At 43.0% G+C, this 23,037-nt stretch overlaps 1 protein-coding gene across 1 annotated transcript in view; it reads right to left on the bottom strand.

The window, feature by feature from the left end:
• LOC120997107 overlaps positions 1-16,209 on the bottom strand; it is a 31,036-nt gene extending 14,827 nt beyond the window's left edge. The window contains exons 1-2 of the mRNA XM_040427046.1: positions 16,084-16,209; positions 13,193-13,314 (exon numbers count right to left, since the gene is read on the bottom strand). Coding sequence (XP_040282980.1) covers positions 13,193-13,308 — 116 coding nt within the window. The 5' untranslated portion in view covers positions 13,309-13,314; positions 16,084-16,209. The remainder of the gene's footprint in view (positions 1-13,192; positions 13,315-16,083) is intronic.
• Positions 16,210-23,037: the final 6,828 nt, after the last annotated feature.

The following is a 23,037-nucleotide window of genomic DNA, read 5'->3' as shown; positions in this document are numbered from 1 at the left end:
AGTTGAGCTTGACTCCATCCTCAACCCGAAAAGGCCCCACAAGCTCATCTTTGATGATACCAGCCCAAACCAGTACTCCACCTCCACCTTGCTGGCGTCTGAGTCGGACTGGAGCTCTCTGCCCTTTACCAATCCAGCCACGGGCCCATCCATCTGGCCCATCAAGACTCACTCTCATTTCATCAGTCCATAAAACCTTAGAAAATTCAGTCTTGAGATATTTCTTGGCCCAGTCTTGACGTTTCAGCTTGTGTGTCTTGTTTAGTGGTGGTCGTCTTTCAGCCTTTCTTACCTTGGCCATGTCTCTGAGTATTGCACACCTTGTGCTTTTGGGCACTCCAGTGATGTTGCAGCTCTGAAATATGGCCAAACTGGTGGCAAGTGGCATCTTGGCAGCTGCACGCTTGACTTTTCTCAGTTCATGGGCAGTTATTTTGCGCCTTGGTTTTTCCACACGCTTCTTGCGACCCTGTTGACTATTTTGAATGAAACGCTTGATTGTTCGATGATCACGCTTCAGAAGCTTTTCAATTTTAAGAGTGTTGCATCCCTCTGCAAGATATCTCACTATTTTTGACTTTTCTGAGTCTGTCAAGTCCTTATTTTGACCCATTTTGCCAAAGGAAAGGAAGTTGCCTAATAATTATGCACACCTAATATAGGGTGTTGATGTCATTAGACCACACCCTTTCTCATTACAGAGATGCACATCACCTAATATGCTTAATTGGTAGTAGGCTTTCGAGCCTATACAGCTTGGAGTAAGACAACATGCATAAAGAGGATGATGTGGTCAAAATACTCATTTGCCTAATAATTCTGCACGCAGTGTACATTACAGTACTTATACTGTATTATACTCCAGAGCTGCACTCACTATTCTGCCAGCGCAGTCACTGTGTGCATACATTACATTACTTATCTTGTACTGATCCCAAGTTTACATTCTGTATTATACAGTTCTTTAGAGCTGGGGTTTTAGAGGGACCTTTGCTAACTGGCTGGAGCACTAGAGAGGGGGTTTAGTACTATTTGGGACATTTTAGGGTGCATTATTACTACTGGTGGAACAATGGGGGCATTATTATTGGTCTAAATATGAGGGCACTACTATTATCAGGGACATTCACAGGGAGCGTTATCATTGTAGGGGACACTGTTAGTAATGAGGGCACTCTAGGATATAATTATAATTGGTGTACCTTTGGGGTGCACAATTAGTATGGACAGACAATCTGTATGTTACTGTTATTTCTGAAGTATAGTATTTGAGGGCATTGGTTAGACTGGTGGGCACAGTATTGGGATAAGCAGGAAACCATTGTTCGAGCACCAGTAGGGAAGGATTTTGAAAATGTGAGGAAAGATGTCTGTGTGGTAAATTCTGCAGAGACGAGACGGCTGATAGATGTCCTCATTATGGTGTGCTCCCAATGGAGAAGATGAGGAAGGAGAACATCTACATCAGAGAAGAAGTCACTGAAAGTAAAAGGTTTGTAGTAGTGTTAGCGATCATGCTCGGCCGAACTGCTGTTCGGCTCGAGCATCGCTATGCTCGGCACATCCGAGTGCTCGGCCCAATACTGAAAGTGCTCGAGTACAATTTAATACAATGAAAGTCAATGGGAGATCCGAGCATCAAACCAGGCACCCCTTTGCTCTGAAGAAGAGAAGGTGTCTGGTTCACAAAACCAAAGGTTAGAAATTGATGGAAACCCTATCAAAATTGAAACAGCATTAAGAGGATGGCTAGATGTGTCTTGGACTCCTATTATCTACAACATACAAGCGCCATCTATTGGTTTCATAGTCTTATGACAAGACAATTAATGTAGCCTTTTGCATGGAAAATTTGCGATAAAAATTCGCAATTAGAATATTTGCGATCTACACTACTCATGAACAGCGCCATCTATTGGTTTCATAGTCTTGTCATAAGACTATGAAACCAATAGATGGCGCTGTTCATGAGTCATTGCAAGCAGGGCAATAGTCCTCAGATACACCCTAGCAAGCTTATATTACCGCAGATAAATTGCTAGAAGATGTGTGAATGATAGCAGCAATCTGATATACACCTCAGTGTTAGCGCAGGCTATTAAAGGCTGAGTGCTACACGGTGTGTGGACTCTGTTGAGCAGTGTGCCCCACTTACTAGCGCCCCAACAAGATGAACAGCGCCATCTATTGGTTTCATAATCTTATGACAAGAGTAATTGTCTTGTCATAAGACTATGAAACCAATAGATGGCGCTGTTCATGACTCATGAACAGTGCCATCTATTGGTTTCATAGTCTTATGACAAGACTATTACTCTTGTCATAAGACTATGAAACCAATATATGGGGCTGTTCATGAGTAGTGTAGATCGCAAATTTTCCATGCAAATGGTTTTTCAGCAATAAAACAAGGCAGATTCTGCTCATTTGCATGTCTTTCCCATATGCCCATGTTTACGCAAATTAGTTTTTACATGACAAAACTGTATAGAAAGGTTATTGAATATTATGTTAGGACAATCAGAAAACTTTTTGTCACCCTAATGATATTGATCTAGGTGCGCAGGTCCACCCAAGTTATCCAACAGATGTGAAGTAACTTTTAGGCTTACTGGCTCTTAGTCAGATGAGAGCTGGTTTGAATGTCTCATAGTGCACAAGGCTGCCATTGTAAGGTATGCTGACTAAGTCTGTTATCTGTTTCATGGATAGTTTGTTGGTTTGTACATACCTGGCTTTTGTAATATAGCCTTTCTGTGGTTGTCTATTGTATGTCATAGATAATAGGAGTCCAAGACGCATCCAGCCATCCTCTTAATGCTGTTTCCAAAACATTTCTAACCTTTTTTTTGTGAACCAGACACCCTCTTCTCTTCCGAGCATGGGGTGCCTGGGGTTCTCCTATTGACTTCCATTGTGCTCGGGTGCTCAGTAGAGCACACGAGTGTACCGATGTGTTTGGCCAGAGCACCCGAGCACTTTGGTGCTCGATCAACACTAGTTTGTAGTGCTGTATTATTGTATTATCCTGGATGTTAAATAGTGGTGAATGTAATCTCTACCCAAATATATCATTTGCACTGAGTTGGTGGAGGTACAAACATATTTCACATTCACCACACAACTAGTGGAACTAAAAAGTTCAAGAGGGGCATGAATGTATTTCTGCAGTGTAATAATATGGCTATAGGTACTAGAGATGGGTCGTTGATGCAGGGAGTTATTCTGATTGCATGATTGGAGTCGGGAAGAAATTTTTTCCCCTTAAGTGGGGAAAATTGGCTTCTACCTCACAGTTTTTTTTTGCCTTCCTCTGGATCAACTTGCAGGATAACAGGCTAAACTGGATGGAAAAATGTCTATTTTTGGCCTTATAAACAATGTTACTATGTTACTAATGGGTCTGTCATGCCCTGACTTGGCAGGCAGATTAGAACAGTGGCCAGAACTGCCCCATTTTGCTCTCACTGTACTGTCTTGTCCAGGCTCCAGTGTCATCTCAGAGATGATTTTCAGAACAGCGGGTGAAGTCTTCACACCTAAATGGACAAACTTGTCATTGCACACACCTGCTACTGAGACTAATAAAAGGATTAGCCATTACTAACCTTGGCTATTTCCCCAGTTGCCTCCATGACAGCTCATCCTGAGAGACTTACTAACTCTGATAGGACAGAAAAAAACACTGAGAGGTTTAAATCACAACCTCTTCCCTCCATCACCAGTGTTTCTTCCTGTTCAGCGAAAGGAAGGAAGATAAGAGAGGTTCTGGGAGCTTTATGGGGTTCCTGGCAGTGTGTACCTTTCTCTTGCAGACGGAGGTCGGATGTGGCAGTGGGGCTCTCCCTCCTCCCATTATGGCCTTTGCCCAGGTGCGGAGTCCCTGGTGAAGATCCCTCCAGTGGTGGCCCAGAGGGTTTACATGCAGAGAGGAAAGATGGCGGCCGGAGTGACTCTTTGCCGCGATCCCTCCCGGTGATGACGTTAGACCCTGGGAGACGGGACCATGCATCTGTCACCGCCAGTTCTGTAAGAAGGTCTGGCAGACGTTCTTCTCTACCTCTTGTATGACGTTCTTTGTTTTGGTTTCACTTTGTCATCTCCTTTCTTTTTGCCAGGTGTCACTTATTTAGACTAATCGTCTTCCTTTATATTCCCTCCCATACTGCCTCATTTTGCGGTTTATACTACTTCCTGGATGAAGTGTTCACTGCTGGAGGCTGCTGCTGCTGTTTGCTCAGATAAGTCTTTTCCTTTATTGTGTTTCCTTGCTGGCTTAATTCTAGGTGACCCTGACTTCGTCCGTATTAAGTGCAGGGAGCTGGTGGTCGTGTCCCCTCACCATTATAGGGTTTTCAGGTGTCACACAGTCTTAGGTACGTGGGCATGCAATCATCTACCATTGAGACCCTTGCATGTGCATAGCAGTCAGGGAGAGCTCTTAGGGTTTTAAAGGGCTCACCTATATGTTCCTTAGTTTGGGATCAAGCCAGTCGGTCATTCCAGCTATCTGCAACTTCATCCGTGACAGCATCATGACATCAGGCTCCTTCTTTGTATATTCACCCTGTTATGGCTGATCTTTCTCTCCCTTATATATTTCAGGGAGAAAATAAATCATCCTCTACTGTTAAAACTAAATCAAGAAAATGTGGGTTGTGCTCCAAACGCTTACCAAGCTCAGGATCTAAACCCTTACATAAGGAATTCATGGCTAGGTGGTTAAGGGAGAGGCGTCCAGCTTCCTTAAAGATATTAGAGTATTGTTCAGAGAAGAAGTTCAATCTGCCCTTTCCTCTCGGGATTAAGCCTTTTCCTCCAGGATCTCTCCTGTGACCATTAAAGACTTTCAGAATGTGGGTAGTGACTCTGAGTCTAATGATCTGGATTTATCTGATATTGGTGAATGTGAGAAAATATATGGTTCTTCTGATAAAGATAATTAGAGATGAGCGGATTTTTCAAAAATTAGATTCGGTCGGTTAGCCGAATTTTCTGAAACGTCTTGATTCAATCCGAATTTATTCATGGCGAATCGCTTTAAAAAAACAGCTATTTCCTGGCTGCAGAGAGACTGTATAGTGATGTAGAACACCTTTCCTTGCAGTAACACGCATAGGGAGTCTGCTGTGGTAGTGAAATAATACTGTGAGTCATTATGACATGCAGATGACAGGCGTCGCTTTTAGAATCACTGCGCACTTCACTTATTTGGGCAGTTACGGGGCCAAAACTGACCAAATAACTCAAGTATGAACTCAGCCTTACAGGTCGATGTTAGAGCCAAGAAGAAGCGCACACCTTTTACACCGTCATCAGCTGATTCCACATAGATGTCTACAGAACCTGTTCTATTAAATGCTTATACAAGTAGAGCCACCCGACAGAGTGGAGAGGGTGTCAGCAGTAACTTTGTGTTGACGTCACTGATTATTTTGCCCTTCCTCTTATCCATCAGAACAATAACCCCCAAAAAAGGATCCTGTCTGTTGAGCATCTGCCTTCAGCATTTGGTCAGTAATCCATCAGTATCGCTAATGCCAAAAAAACAGGAGTGGATCCAAAACAGAGATGAAACGTGAATGGAATATTTGCATGTCTTCTGTGTTTTGTACCCACTCCTGCTTTGGTTACCAAATCATAAGCCAGTTCTGATAGGACCAGGGCTGGCTCCAGGTTCATGTAGGCCCTTGGGCGATAAAGTCTCAGTGGGCCCTCTTGTGGCATTTTGCACGGCACTTACAGCAATGAAACTGCATGTATTACAGATTAAATACCTTAAACAGAGCATGCTACAGAGCGGATATATGTGAATCAATCCTTATGTGCCTACTTTCATTTTCTACCCAGTGTTTCAGTCCCTCAGGTCTACTCACAGATATGTGCCCCCTCACAGTAGATATGCCAAGATATGCCCCCTTTTTAGTAGATATGCCAAGATATGTGCCCTCCTCACAGGAGATATATTGCTATATATTCTTGTTTTTCAATAATATGAATATTCTAAAAAATGAATATATTTGTTTTCTAGAATAGTCGTCTTTTTTTTTTAAATCTGTACAGTACTACTTTGGCATACTCCTCCCCGTCAACATGGGAACGCCTGGGGGTTAGAATATACCATCGGATCTGAGTTTTCACAATCTAATTGATTCTCATTACAAAAATTAGCATCACGAAAATTCTCATTACGAAAATTTGCAATCAACACTACTCCTAACGAATATTCAAATTGGCGAATATTCTACGAATAGTCAACGAAATATTTGCAAAATATTGCAAATTCAAATATGACCCCTGCCGCTCATCACTAGTTAGGACATTGTGCTGCTGTTGCTGCTGTGGAGCGCTGGCGGCTCAATGGTGGAGCGGAGCTTCAATGGCGTGCCTATGGTGTTTGGCACTCGGGGCGGGTCCTTTCTCTGGCACTCCCATCCCCAATACTTTAAAAAAAATGGTACCCCTCACAGTAGTATTGCCCTTATTCTATAACCTTCACAGTAGTTTTGTACAGAAGTGTGCCCCCTCACAGTAGTTATGCCCACATTGTGCCCTCTCATAGTAGTTATGCCCTCTCTGTGCCCCTTTCACAGTTGTAATGCCCTCTCTGTGCCCCCTTCACAGAAATAATCCCCATTGTGCCCCTTTCACAGTAATAATCCCCAATGTGCCCCTTGACAGTAATAATCCCCATTGTGCCCCCTTCATAGTAATAATCTCCATTGTGCCCCCTTCATAGTAGAAATACCCATTGTGACCCCTTCACTGTAATAATGCCCACTGTGCCCCCTTCACAGTAATAATGCCCACTGTTCCCCCTTCATTGTAGTAATGCCCTCTGTGCCCCCTCTAGAGTAGTATTGCCCTCTGTGCCCCCTCCGAAGTAATAAAGACCCCTGTTTCCCCTCCATAGTAATAAAGTCATCTGTGCCCCCTTCATAGTAATAAAGACCTCTGTGCCCCCTCCATTGTAATAAAGTCCTCTGTGCCCTCTCCATAGTAATACAGTACACTGTGCCCCCTCCATAGTAATAAAGACCTATGTGCCCCCTCCATAGTAATAAAGTCCTCTGTGCCCCTTCCATAGGAATAAATTGCTTTGTGCACCCCCCATAGTAATAAAGTCCTCTGTGCCCCCTCTGAATTAAAAACTAAAAAACACAGTAACTACTCACCTTGTCCCGTTTCTGAAGCTCACAGTCCTCTCTTCCCTGCAGGCACAGATCGCTCTGCAGCGCAGTGTTGTCGGAGCCTATGCAGATTACCGGGCTGCAGGCTCTGCCCATACAGGCGGCAGCGCGATCTGTGTCTGCAGGCTGAATGGTGGATCGGGGAGAAGTATTCCTGCTTCACCATTCAGAGCGCCACCGGCCTGAAGAAGGGAAAGAGCGCGGGGAGCTGAACGGTGAGTGACAGGACCCAGCTTCCTGCGCTCCGGCAATGACCGCTTCCGTCTGTATTAATGAAAGCGTTCATTGCTTCTGGCATCTGGCAGATATGCTGTGGGCCCCCGCAGGAGCTGTGGGCTCTGGCACTTGCCCGGGTATTCCAGGTGTTGATGCCAGCCTTGGATGGGACGATACAGGCCTTACAGCTGCTAATCAGACAGGATCTGTTGTTTGTCTCATTTTTCCTTCCTTCTGACAAATCAGAAGAAAGGTCAATTAAATGATGATGTCATCCAGGATAAAAAGGAAAAATGGTGGCCAAGTCATGGAGTGGGAAGGGTGGGAACAGCTTGAGAAGTCCACAGAGTGGCCCAATGACATAGTGGAGAGGTGGAAGCAGCAGCAGCATGAGGAGGCCACAGAGTGTAACAGTACAGCCTGGATCACAGCGGCTCCCTGTGACGATACGCTGACTTGCGCTCCAGCGTGGAACGCACCGGCCGTCTGCGATGATACGCTGACTTGCGCTCCAGCGTGGAACGCAGCGACCGCCTGTGTTGTTACGCTGGCTTGCGCTCCAGCGTGGAACGCAGTGGCTGCTGGGCCGTCCTGTGACTCCGCCCACTTACCGTCCGGCCCTTAAATAGAAGACAGGTGCTAAGCAGGGTGTTCCACTAATGGAGTGTGCACCCTGCTAGCTCCACTGCATCTGAGGACTCTGTTCACATATCCAGACCTGGATCCCTAACAACAGCGTGAAGGACTGTCTACCTTCTTGCCACTGGCTTCCCCACTGCTAGCTTCCTAGCCAGGACCAACTAACCGCAAGTATATGCCTGTTACCTGCTCTCATTAATGTCCTGGAACTCTGAGTGGGGTGGTTCCTGACTGGTGTGAGACAATACTCCCAAACCAACTCTGAACCTACTGCATACTATATACTAAACTGTGGACATGCTCTGAACCTACTGCATACTATATACTAAACTGTGGACATGCTATACTAACTCTGAACCTACTGCATACTATATACTAAACTGTGGACATGCTCTGAACCTACTGCATACTATATACTAAACTGTGGACATGCTCTGAACCTACTGCATACTATATACTAAACTGTGGACATGCTCTGAACCTACTGCATACTATATACTAAACTGTGGACATGCTCTGAACCTACTGCATACTATATACTAAACTGTGGACATGCTCTGAACCTACTGCATACTATATACTAAACTGTGGACATGTTCTAAACCCACTGCATACTATATACTAAACTGTGGACATGCTCTGAACCTACTGCATTCTATATACTAAACTGAGGACATGCTATATACTAACCCTGAACCTATGGCATACAATATACTAAACTGAGGACATGCTATATACTAACCCTGAACTTATTGCATACTAGATACTAACTCTGAACTGTGCACAAGCTTATACTAACTTGTGACTCCTGTAATACTGGGAGACCTTCCTCTCCAGCAGTAATACTAAATAGATGGATAGCGGTAAATGATTTTGTTACCCCAAACTCTCCGCCCAAGACTGAGAGAGACACCTGGGGTACATACTGAGTAACCGCGAATCCCACAGCCAAGAACAAGGGCAGTGGGATAATAGTGCATGTCCATTGCTTCCGCAGTTGAGATCCTAACTGATCAACTAGGTGCGTTACACAGAGTGGCATAATGACAGAGTGTGTAGGTGGCAGCAGAAGCATGAGGAGGCCACAAATTGGCAGGGTGACATAATGTTGAGGTAGCAGCAGCAGAATGAGGAGCCCACAGAGTGGCACAATGACAGAGTGTGGAGGGGGCAGCCGCAGCAGCATGAGGAGGCCACAGAGTGGCCCAGTGACATGGTGTTGAGGAAGTAGCAGCATGAGGCCACAGAGTGACACAATGACAGAGTGTGGAGGTGGCAGCATCAGCATGAGGAGGCCACAGAGTGGCAAGGTGACATAGTGTTGAGGTAGCAGCAGCATGAGGAGGCCACAGAATGGCAAGGTGACATAGTGTGGAGGTGGCAGCAGCATGAGGAGACCACAGAGTGGAAAGGTGACATAGTGTGGAGGTGGCAGCAGCAGCATGAGGAGACCACAGAGTGAGCCGGCGACAGAGTGGGGAGGTGGGTGGCAATAGCAGTACACGCTGATGATGGTGGGTGTAGGAAGGAGCACTTGGCATCAGATGTGTGGCATCAGGTGGATGCAGGATCAGAATAGTAGCTGAGGCAGATAGCCAGAAGAAACCGGTCCCTTTTGTCAAGGTTTGGGTGAGGCAGCATGGATGATCTAATCTTATGCATCAGGCATTGGTGGGTGGAAATCCTGGCTGATCCACACCTGATTCATCTTGACAGTCTCTCCACATTGTGGCTGGACAGGGAAGTTCTCCTTGAGGTAACTATGGCCCCTGCCGCACTAAACACCCACTCTGATGCCACACTACTGGCCGGGAAGGACAGCTTTTCCAGGGCAAACAGCCACAAATCCAGTTTGGCTGCCCAGTAGTTCAACAGATATTGGATGACGGATGGCAGAGTGCACTCCAAGTATGCCACCACCTGCTGGTTCAGGTTCTGCTCTATGTCTAGCTGCTGGTGAGTAGTTTCTTTACTATGCGGGTGAAGAAAGCTGCTCATCAGTGACTCTAGACTCAGCAGCCATGGCAGTGGAACATGAGCGCAGAGGGCCCCCTTCCGGTCAGACTTGCGAGAGGAAGGATGATTGCGCAGATAGGCAGCGGCCAACATACTACATAGGATGTCTCTATAGTAGTTCAGTTTGTCCTCCCTCTCATCGGGTGTAAAAAAAAGGCCCCCATTTTGGACCGGTAGCGAGGGTCTAACATGGTGGAGAGCCAGAAGTCATCCCTCTGGCGAATGGTGACAATTCGGCTGTCACTACGCAAGCAAGTGAGCATGCAGCAGGCCATTTGTGCAAGTGACTTGGATGGACTCCCTGCCTTCATCTCCACTGCATACTGCCACGGTGTGCCTGGGTCATCTGCCTCGTCTTCCTCATCTCCCTCTTGCTCCTCCGGCTGCTCCTCCTCTCCTGTTTCCTGTGTAGAAATACCACCCATTTTGCTACACATTGCTTGTGCTCCAATGTCCCCCTCCTCCCTCTCCTCCATTTCAGCCCCCACAGGGCTCATGTGGCCGTGAGATGTAGCCGCCACATCACCAGTCCAGTGACCAGCCAGATTTACCAGCATATTTTCCAGGATATGAATCCATGGAATGATGTTGTTCATCCCGTAGTCCTGACAACTGACAAATAACGTGGCCTCCTCAAATGGCCTGAGCAAACGGCAGTTGTCACGCATGAGCTGCCACTAGCTAACATCGAAAATACACAGGGGAGTACCTCTGTCCGCTTGGATCATCAAGAAATCGTTTATGGTCTTTCTCTGTTCGTATAGTCAGTCCAAAATATGGAGGGTGGAATTCCAACGGGTGGAAACGTCGCATATCAGCCTATGTTGGAGGACACCGTTTTGACGCTGCAGCTCAAGGAGGGTGTGCTTGGCGGTGTACAAGTGGCTGAAGTGCATTCAAAGTTTCCTGGCCATTTTTAGGATGTCTTTTTAGGATGTTCCTGAAGGCTGGAAGACTTCAGGAACCGCTTTACAACCAGATTGAACACGTGCGCCATGCAGGGAGAATGGCTCAGCCCTCCTTGACGCAGCGCTGACACCATGTTCTTCTAGTTGTCGGTCACCATGGTTTCCGATTTTGAGTTGTCGTGGAGAAAGCCAGGATTTGATTTCTTGATGAAGGACATGGAGCAGTTTCTCCCCTGTGTGACTCTGTTCGCCTAGGCAAATGATGTGTAAAACAGTGTGACACCGCTGTGCCCTGCACATGTGTTATGCTGGGAGGGGGACTGTAAAATGTCCCTGCAGTGGAGGCTGACGACACGGTGGAGGATGAGGAGGCAGAGGCGGACATTGTCGCAGTACCAACTGCGTGAGAACATCGAGGCTGAAGCGTCGTCACCTGGCCAAGTTGCTGGTATGGCTGGGTAGGAACCACATTTAACCAGTAGAGCGTAAAGGACATATATTGTCCTTCACCGTAGTTACAGCTACTGACCAATTTTCCCAAAAAAAGCTGTGTCACAAACACATGTCAACACTGAATGGTGAAACATCCATGATTGGCATTATTTCCAATCAAGGATTCTGCATTTGGGCATCTGATGTGTAAAACTCGGCGGCTAAGGAGCCCACTCAGCTCTTGAGCAGGCATCATCTTTAAAATGCTGACTTGGGCAGTACTTGTAAGGTGCAAGTTGGGAAGGGGTTAAGTACAGTGCTGCCCATAATTATTCATACCCCTGGCAAATTTTGACTTAAAGTTACTTTTATTCAACCAGCAAGTAATTTTTTGACAGGAAATGACATAGGTGTCTCCCAAAAGATAATAAGACGATGTACAAGAGGCATTATTGTGGAAAAAAAACATTTCTCAGCTTTTATTTACATTTGAGCAAAAAATACAAGATGTTCCGCACTGTGGAAAATCTCAGAGGACGTGGTCGGAAGCCAAAAGTGACACTTGTGCTGGCCAGGAGGATAGTTAGAGAGGTGAAAAAGAATCCAAGGATCACCACCAAGGCCATCCTGGTGAATCTGGGCTCTGCTGGTGGCAATGTCTCAAGACCAATGAGGACGTCACTTCTCCAGATAAGACACACAAAAGCTCACTTGGCCTTTGCAAAAGCTCATCTGGACAAAGAAGAAGACTTCTGCTCTTCTGTGTTATGGTTAGATGAAACAAAAATTTAATTGTTTGGTCACAATGATGTTTCCTTCATTTGGCATAAAAAAGGAGAAGCCTTCAACCTAAAGAACACCATCCCCACTGTCAAACATGGTGGTGGTAACCTAATGCTTTGGGGGTATTTTTCAGCCAATGGACCAGGGAACCTAATCACAGTGAACGGCACCATGAAAAAAGAGCAATACATGAGGATTCTCAACGACGACATCAGGCAGTCTGCAGAGAAACTTGGCCTTGGGCACCAGTGGACATTTCAGCATGACAATGACCCAAAACACACAGCAAAAGTGGTGAAGAAATGGTCAACAGACAACAACATTAACGTTTTGGAGTGGCCCATCCAGAGTCCAGACTTGAATCCAATTGAGAATCTGTGGAGGGAGCTAAAGATCAGGGTGATGGCAAGAAGACCCTCCAACCTGAAAGATTTGGAGCTCATTGCTGAAGATGAATGGGCAAGAATACCTGTGGAGACCTGCAGAAAGCTGGTCTGCAATTCTAGGAAGAGTTTGATTGCTGTAATAGCCAATAAAGGCTTTTCTATTGATTATTGAGAAGGGTAGGAATAATTTTGGACTGGACACTTTTTGCTCAAATGTAAATAAAAGCTGAGAAATGTTTTTTTTTCCACAATAATGCCTTTTAGTACATCGTCTTATTATCTTTTGGGAGACACCTATGTCATTTTCCGCCAAAAAAATTACTTGCCAGTTGAATAAAAGTAACTTTAAGTCAAAATTTGCCAGGGGTATAAATAATTATGGGCAGCACTGTATGTTTGACATGTTTAAATAAAAATAGCATTTTGATAGTTTTTCTTGTACAGAATTTTCTATCACGGTGGATTAGAGCACCATCGTGGCTTGACATATCGTTACCCTGAACACACAACAGATTTCCTTCAACTCTACTGGTAATGGAAGCTCTGAATGTAGCCTCTCATGGCACTGCCAAAATAAGAAATTCTCCTGATATGTATAGTAAGTGAGATGAGTGCAACTTACTGGAAGATGTTTTGCTCAATGTAATTTGTGATTCTTCCTACTTGCTCTTGGCTTATAGGTGTCACAGTCAGCACACAGCTCCACAGACAGAGGGCGGTCAGGATCGCGGGTCCCATCTTCACCTGTAATGGTATGGAAGATTTTTAAAGAGGAGCTGTCACTCCCTGTCATGTCTGTTCTAGTAACTACCTACATTCTCCATGTAATGTAACAATTCTGGAACATCTATTATTATGACTTAATGTTGTGTCATTCCTCTATTATTCCTTTTAGAAGTTATGAAGGAATCACTAGCAGTCAGCAATAAGGGTCCAGCTGGGTGTTACCAGTTGAGGGGGGGTGTTCTGTCACAGTCTTACACTGGCAGCACTGATTGGAAAGTGCCAGACTTTGAAGGGGCACACCCCCAACTGGTTACAGCCAGGTGGACCTTTCATAAACTTCTAGCAGCAATTACAGAGGAATGGTACAAGGTGAAGTCATAAGAATAGATGCTCCAGCATTGCTGTATTTTGGAAAATGGACATCAGGAGAGGTAACGGATCCTCCTTAATACCAACATATCAGACATTTCTGACCGATAGATGTGCAGATGTGCCTAAAGGGTCAGATGATGAGTTATAAAGTGTATACAGCCAATTGGTGGCACTACAGAGATGGCTGCTTTTCTCTTGGAAGAGATATAATCTGCCTATAAGACTCCCTGTGCCAGCTCTGGTGCTCTCTTCAAGGAAAAACAGAACCTCCTGGATTTAGCAGATGAAACAGACCTGACAAAGATCTCAGTCAATATGTCAGTCCTGGCTCAGGAACATAGAATATATCATTATCTGTAGGATTCTTCTGGAGACTCCACCCAAATGTCTCAAAACACAAAAGATCATTGACTTCCTCTAAAAATGTGTGGACACATCTGATACAGTATGAGGAAATCATAGAGCAGCTGATACATGAGGACAGCCTCTGTGTATACCTTCTGTACAACGCCATTATAGCAGAACATATCACAGTCATACAGAAGTCTGACGATATAGAAGGAGTATAAGTAGGAAACATAAGGAATCTAAAAACAGACAAAACATACTGATAACAAAAGACGTTAATAACATTCCCAGTGAGAGGAATGCTAAAGTAATACAATGGTGATTCTGATATAAGTAAAGAATTAAAAATAAAAATAAATAAATACTGTAACCTGAGTCTATAATAATAAAGTCTAGAGAACGACACTACAGGGAGTGCAGAATTATTAGGCAAGTTGTATTTTTGAGGATTAATTTTATTATTGAACAACAACCATGTTCTCAATGAACCCAAAAAACTCATTAATATCAAAGCTGAATATTTTTGGAAGTAGTTTTTAGTTTGTTTTTAGTTTTAGCTATTTTAGGGGGATATCTGTGTGTGCAGGTGACTATTACTGTGCATAATTATTAGGCAACTTAACAAAAAACAAATATATACCCATTTCAATTATTTCTTTTTACCAGTGAAACCAATATAACATCTCAACATTCACAAATATACATTTCTGACATTCAAAAACAAAACAAAAACAAATCAGTGACCAATATAGCCACCTTTCTTTGCAAGGACACTCAAAAGCCTGCCATCCATGGATTCTGTCAGTGTTTTGATCTGTTCACCATCAACATTGCGTGCAGCAGCAACCACAGCCTCCCAGACACTGTTCAGAGAGGTGTACTGTTTTCCCTCCTTGTAAATCTCACATTTGATGATGGACCACAGGTTCTCAATGGGGTTCAGATCAGGTGAACAAGGAGGCCATGTCATTAGATTTTCTTCTTTTATACCCTTTCTTGCCAGCCACGCTGTGGAGTACTTGGACGCGTGTGATGGAGCATTGTCCTGCATGAAAAGCATGTTTTTCTTGAAGGATGCAGACTTCTTCCTGTACCACTGCTTGAAGAAGGTGTCTTCCAGAAACTGGCAGTAGGACTGGGAGTTGAGCTTGACTCCATCCTCAACCCGAAAAGGCCCCACAAGCTCATCTTTGATGATACCAGCCCAAACCAGTACTCCACCTCCACCTTGCTGGCGTCTGAGTCGGACTGGAGCTCTCTGCCCTTTACCAATCCAGCCACGGGCCCATCCATCTGGCCCATCAAGACTCACTCTCATTTCATCAGTCCATAAAACCTTAGAAAAATCAGTCTTGAGATATTTCTTGGCCCAGTCTTGACGTTTCAGCTTGTGTGTCTTGTTCAGTGGTGGTCGTCTTTCAGCCTTTCTTACCTTGGCCATGTCTCTGAGTATTGCACACCTTGTGCTTTTGGGCACTCCAGTGATGTTGCAGCTCTGAAATATGGCCAAACTGGTGGCAAGTGGCATCTTGGCAGCTGCACGCTTGACTTTTCTCAGTTCATGGGCAGTTATTTTGCGCCTTGGTTTTTCCACACGCTTCTTGCGACCCTGTTGACTATTTTGAATGAAACGCTTGATTGTTCGATGATCACGCTTCAGAAGCTTTGCAATTTTAAGAGTGCTGCATCCCTCTGCAAGATATCTCACTATTTTTGACTTTTCTGAGCCTGTCAAGTCCTTCTTTTGACCCATTTTGCCAAAGGAAAGGAAGTTGCCTGATAATTATGCACACCTGATATAGGGTGTTGATGTCATTAGACCACACCCCTTCTCATTACAGAGATGCACATCACCTAATATGCTTAATTGGTAGTAGGCTTTCGAGCCTATACAGCTTGGAGTAAGACAACATGCATAAAGAGGATGATGTGGTCAAAATACTCATTTGCCTAATAATTCTGCACTCCCTGTAATAACAGGTGGCGGTTCCCACCCTCCAGTCCTGCTGAGGATTTCATGTTATGGAGGATGGGGCACAATATCAATGACTGGGGTTCATTACTCACAGGATTGGGGTCACACAAGTAATGAGAGGAGAAGTCGCCGTCTGGGTCCCTGTAAGGTAGTGGAACCACAGAGCGCAGCAGCAGAGCGTCTCGTGTGACTGCTGAACTGAGAGCCTCCAGGAAACACTTGTGTCCGAGATAACAATGTCTGGGACGGTTTTAGTTTCACTTACTGTTACTTTCGTTTGCACTTTATTTATTTGATTTACTATAAGCTAATTGGTTAATCATAAAAGGAACTGGTCACCAGGAAAATGCAGTGAATCTGCAGGCAGCATGTTGTCGACCTGCTCTTTCTGAGCTCGATAATATGTGAGCGTCTCTAAAAAATGACTGATAGCATTCCTTGTATAAGTTTCTTGCATATACATAGACAGCTGTCAGTCACTGATCAGGACTGTTTTCGGATCCTGAGTTACATCATGTTCTGTATTTCTATTATTATAAAATTATAAAACATAACAATAACACAATGTAACAATATAACAATAATATTAAACATAATCAGCATAAAATATCAAACACAACCAAACGGTAAATAACTAACCCTGGTCCAGCCACTCTCTCCAAAATTAATATTGTATTATATTGTATTATATACATACACTATACATATATACACTCACCCTACACCAATTGTATACAACTATACATAAACAATATCCAGCCCATAATATTATATACATACTACCACCCTACAACATCATGTTCTGTACTTTACTCCAGAGCTGCACTCACTATTCTGCTGGTGCAGTCACTGTGTACATACATTACTTATCCTGTACTGATCCTGAGTTGCATCCTGTATTATTCTCCAGAGCTGCACTCACTATTCTGCTGGTGGAGTCGCTGTGTACATACATTACTTATCCTGTACTGGTCCTGAGTTACAACCTGTATTATACTCCAGAGCTGCACTCACTATTCTGCTGGTGCAGTCACTGTGTACATACATTACATTACTTATCCTGTACTGATCCTGAGTTACATCCTGTATTATACTCCAGAGCTGCACTCACTATTCTGCTGGTGCAGTCACTGTGTACATACATTACTTATCCTGTACTGATCCTGAGTCACATCCTGTATTATACTCCAGAGCTGTACTCGCTATTCTGCTGGTGCAGTCACTGTGTACATACATTACATTACTTATTCTGTACTGATCCTGAGTTACATTCTGTATTATACTCCAGAGCTGCACTCACTATTCTGCTGGTGGAGTCACTGTGTACATACATTACATTACTTATCCTGTACTGATCCCGAGTTACATCCTGTATTATACTCCAGAGCTGCACTCACTATTCTGCCGGTGCAGTGACTGTGTACAAACATTACTTATCCTGTACTGATCCTGAGTTACGCCCTGTATTATACTCCAGAGCTGCACTCACTGTTCTGCTGGTGCAGTCACTGTGTACATACATTACATTACTTATCCTGTACTGATCCTGAGTTACATCCTGTATTATACTCCAGAGCTGCACTCACTATTCTGCTGGTGCAGTCACTGTGTACATATATTACATTACTTATCCTGTACTGATCCTGAGTTACATCCTGTATTATACTCCAGTGCTGCACTCACTATTCTGCTGGTGGAGTCACTGTGTACATACATTACTTATCCTGTACTGATCCCGAGTTACATCCTGTATTATACTCCAGAGCTGCACTCACTATTCTGCTGGTGCAGTCACTGTGTGCATATATTACTTATCCTATACTGATCCTGAGTTACATCCTGTATTATACTCCAGAGCTGCACTCACTATTCTGCTGGTGCAGTCACTGTGTACATACATTACATTACTTATCCTGTACTGATCCTGAGTTACATCCTGTATTATACTCCAGAGCTGCACTCACTATTCTGCTGGTGCAGTCACTGTGTACATACATTACATTACTTATCCTGTACTGATCCTGAGTTACATCCTGTATTATACTCCAGAGCTGCACTCACTATTCTGCTGGTGCAGTCACTGTGTACATACATTACTTATCCTGTACTGATCCTGAGTTACATCCTGTATTATACTCCAGAGCTGCACTCACTATTCTGCTGGTGCAGTCACTGTGTACATGCATTACATTACTTATCCTGTACTGATCCTGAGTTACATCCTGTATTATACTCCAGAGCTGCACTCACTATTCTGCTGGTGCAGTCACTGTGTACATACATTACTTATCCTGTACTGATCCTGAGTTACATCCTGTATTATACTCCAGAGCTGCACTCACTATTCTGCTGGTGCAGTCACTGTGTACATGCATTACATTACTTATGCTGTATTGCTCCTGAGTCACTGTCTTCATACATTACATTACTTATGCTGTCTTCATACATTGCATTACTTTCCCTCCCTAATTCAGATTTTTGTCAGGTTGGTATTCTGTTCTGTACATGTACTGTACAGAGGTCATGTAGAAGAAGAGGGTTCGTCAAAAAGGTTTTGAGAAAGAGAGACTGTGAGAAGGGGATGTTATACAGTATATCATGATTCAAAATTTCTTGGCAGTAATTTCCTCTCTTCCTCTACAAAAGTGACCATCGACATCAAATGTAAAAGGTTTAGCTGAGTCGTGAAAAAAATTGGGTAAGGACATGTTTATTAGCAGAAAAACCCACCTGCACACATTCCGACACATGTCACCACTAAAGGCATTGATTGGCAGGCAACGGTGATAATGGCAAATTACACTTCACAACCTACATGAGGAGGAAGGTTAATGCAGATTGTGCTGCAGATTTTTCAGTCAATGTCAAAAGTGGATCCAGCAGAAAGGAGAGGTATAAGTTCTTACTGAATCTTTCAAATTCCTTACAATTACACTTCTGGCTTTGGCTGTAAAACCTGCTCCTCCAAAAACTCAGTATGAACTTCGCCTCACCGATTAGACAGAGTCTGAATCCAAACATCACAAGTCTAAGAACGTTTTTCCTTACTTTAACTTTACATATTACAAAAGGCTAAGGTTATTTTAGGAGTTGAGAAAGGAGATATTCTAACTGTACAAGTTGACAATTATGTTGTCATCAGCTTTCCCAACATCTTTAATTTCCAACTCTAAAGAAAAAGAATTGTGTCCAGTAGAAATCAGATTGAATTGTTTACAGTATGGCTTCTCCAACATTTTCTACCAGGTTCACCAGCCAGAACATCATGGTGCTGGAGCTTCATCACTTGTGGCCAAAGTCCTGGTCAAAATTTTTATGTTGTTCGATTTAACCGCCAATTTTGTAGAACATTAAAATAAGCACTAAAATAGTTGATTATGCTACTATGCTCAGATGTAGAATTTTACAGGTTATAACATCATATCTACAGTCTACCATTGAAAATGAATGTGACAATCATCATCTGTCCTAGACTAAAATGTTATTGGGTTATATGGCAAAATGATGTGCTAAAAGTCTTAACGGCAGAAGACCACAAACATGGACTTTTTGGATTCAGCTCTGACATGAGTTCAACCTTAAAGTTGTGTTAGAACCTGAAACGTGCAATTCCTGCAGGGAATCCTTCCAATATATCTGAAGAAAGTCCCTTCGAGAAATTCATCTGTTGCACTCACTATTCTGCTGGTAATAATAATAGGATGGAGGTTTATTGTAAATATTGCTCCTAAAGATGATACCAGTGTGGGGCAGGTAGAGCAGTTTCTTTTGCTAATCAGTGAAATAGGTTGAGCTCGGATACATTTTCAAATGAATAAATACAGTTGTAATACAAATCGGTATTATTTCATTACTCAGCTAGTGGAACCATCAGAAATCAGTAACAGTGAATGTCTCGAAGGGCGTGAATCGTTTTCATATCACTGCACTGAAATTGAAATGGGACTGGCACCTGCATGGATAGCAAAGCATAAAATATTAGATACTAAAGTCTCTTAGTTTGATATGATCAGATCTGTACTTCACCTGAGAGAAGTGCTTCTGCTGGCGAAGATATGACCTTGACTCAAGATCTGAAGACCTTTGCTCAGTATTTGTGTGACGCAGGATTTATATTTTCAGCAGTTAGTTCCTGAAGGCGACTAGCTTCCTATGTCACAACGTTAAAAAAATAAGATTGTAACACATCTTGTGATAAGACCACAGAGGACAGCTCTATATAGTATATAGATGCCGTATATCGAGACATGTCAGAAAATAACATCATTGATGCTCTGCGGCTTAGACTCCTACCAGTTACTAGAAAAAAAACGTCAATGGCATTGTCAGATTGTAAGCTCTTGTGAGCAGGGTCCTCATTCCTCTTGTTACTATGTTATTTATTTATTTTATTTTATGTACTTATATAGCGCTACTATATTCCGCAGCGCTTTACAGACATTAGCATCAGGCTGTCCCCAATGGGGCTCCCAATCTAAGTTATTTATGACTGTTTGTACCCCCTGATTGTAAAGTGCTGCAGAATATGTTGGCGCGATATAAAAAAAGATTATTATGGATAAAGGATAACTGAATTGTGTAAAACACTATTATTAATATAATTACATGCATTTACAATGGTTGGGGGACACTGCATGTTACTGCGAGGTGACTTTTAGCACAAAGTGATAGAAAAAACTACACATCTTTTACATACACAATTCTATTGGTATATACACGTACATTACTGGAGCTTCTTCATATAAAATGTACTAAAAAGAGTACTGCCTCCCTGTCTCTACCTATAAACTGATGTGGGTATAGACAGCACTTCCTTGTTGTCTCTCCTTGAAAGTTATGTAGGTGCAGATAGTACTGTCTCCCTGTCTCTCTATAAATTATGTAGGTACAGATAGTACTGCCGCCCTGCCTCTATAAATGATGCAGGTGCAGAAAATACTGCCCTCCTGTCTCTATAAATGATGTAGGTACAGATAGCATTGCCTCTCTGTCTCGCTCTGTAAATGATATAGGTACAGATAGTAATTCCTCCCCATCCCTCCTTGTAAATTAAGTCCATACAGAAGACCCCCTCCCTTTATCTCCCTGTATTCTAGCCCATGTCTCTTCATGTAAATAATGTAGGTACATGTAGTACTGCCTCCCTGTCTCTCCCTGTGAATTATGTAGGTACACAAGTATACATTGCACCACAAGGATATGCAACTGACAACACTGGCTAATCCCTCAGGTTGATGTTAAAAACTGAGACTTTAGCCAATGTATTCCAGTCAGAAACACAACAAAGCCCTTTTGTACCACCGTCAAGGTATCTCGGTGTGGCATGGGTCCTACCCACTAGACTACCTATGATGTGTGAACATGGTCTGAATGGTGCTAAGATCTAACTCACAGCCAAGCTCCCACATACCTCCATAGTAGTGGGAGAAGAGATAGGGCTGCAAGCCCAACCTATAACAGGCCATGTGACACAGGCTACCAGGTGCAGCCCTATCTCTTCTCCCACTGCATGAGTGATCTCACTAGGGAGGTATGTGGGAGCTTGGCTGTGAGTTAGATCTTAGCACCATTCAGACCGTGTTCACACACCATAGGTAGTCTAGTGGTAGGACACATGCCACACTGAGATATCTTGACGGTGATGCAAAAGGGCTCCGATGTGTTCCTGACTGGAATACATTGACTAAAGTCTCAGTTTTTAACATCAGCCTGAAGGTGTAATATGTATCCAAATGTAAAATATTTATGTATGGAAAAATATATCAACCTGATTTGGTAATCCTCTCCAAATCTAGTGTATGCTGATTTGGAGTAAAGAACACCTGGAGGACTCTTCACCAGGATTCAACAAGAGTTATACAAAAAAATGAATAATGTGATTTATTTTCAGTCTTCATAAGAGTTGATTACTTATAGAAATAGTTTAGGAAAAGTTTTAGTCTAATTGTCCATGAGTGAATGTTGAAAGTCCTTGAAGTATCATTGTTGAAGGTCAGGAATCCTCTTCTCAAGGCTCCATGTGTCTTCATCTCTAGCCAGCAAACAACAACCCCCAACAGACTTGAGAGTGAGTGTAAGAAGACCACCCCTTGTCTGTCCCTGTCAGTCATTTATACCAGAGATACAGGTGTGTCTTTACTAATGTATGGGCTTATACATTGTCATATATGGTAGACTTCAAATATAGCTCTTGACGTTCGCATACGGACCTCCCATCACCCATATGTATCACTATAAATGGTGTCACTGTGTAGTGTAATACATACTTTATATTAAATACCAATTAATATTATATCACATATTATTTAACATTTCCCCTTCTTGTGGGTGAGATAATCTTTTCAAAATTTTACAATTATCTTGGACTCGTCATTCTTCTTTTCTTCTTTATAAATTAATTGTCCTTCATTTATTTGACAAAATAATAATATTTGCTGAACACATGGTAAGTTGTGATTTGAATACCAATGAAATAAATTTAGGAACTAATCTAATATCTATGAGGCATCTTTTTCTCTTCATCATCTTCCTCTGGTCTCGTCATGATCTTGATACTGTAGTTTCACTTATTTATCTTAAATTTGAATCACATAAAGTGTATGATAGGATTGATAGAACTGGATGTAGATGATGTGCAGTCCTTCAATCAAAATTTATCATATTTTCCAATGATGTTTATGTACAAGATTTATCACCACTGACAACTTGTGACAACTTGTGGTGTCACAGCTTTCCCGAGCACAGATTTTGACTTACAAACATATCAGGAATTCCTTGGTCTTCATAAGCGTCTCTTTCTCACCAGTTATAATTTGTTAGAAATTTCTAAGGAGTTTAGAGTTGTCCATTTAGCCTCATATGAGGAATTCCACGCTCTCAGCATGATTGTTGACAATCAAGTAAAATTAATGTAGTCCTTGCACAAAGCTTTTAACTTTAGTATCACAAGTAGCAGATTCCTAAACTTCACAGAGGTGTTTATGGCAATCCAATGGAATAGCTTTTTTCAGAAAAAAACAAACAACCTAGGCCGTACATAGGCGCTA

Source organism: Bufo bufo, chromosome 4, assembly GCF_905171765.1.
Source record: "Bufo bufo chromosome 4, aBufBuf1.1, whole genome shotgun sequence".
Lineage (NCBI taxonomy): Eukaryota > Metazoa > Chordata > Amphibia > Anura > Bufonidae > Bufo > Bufo bufo.
This window is presented reverse-complemented; position numbering and strand designations above follow the sequence as displayed.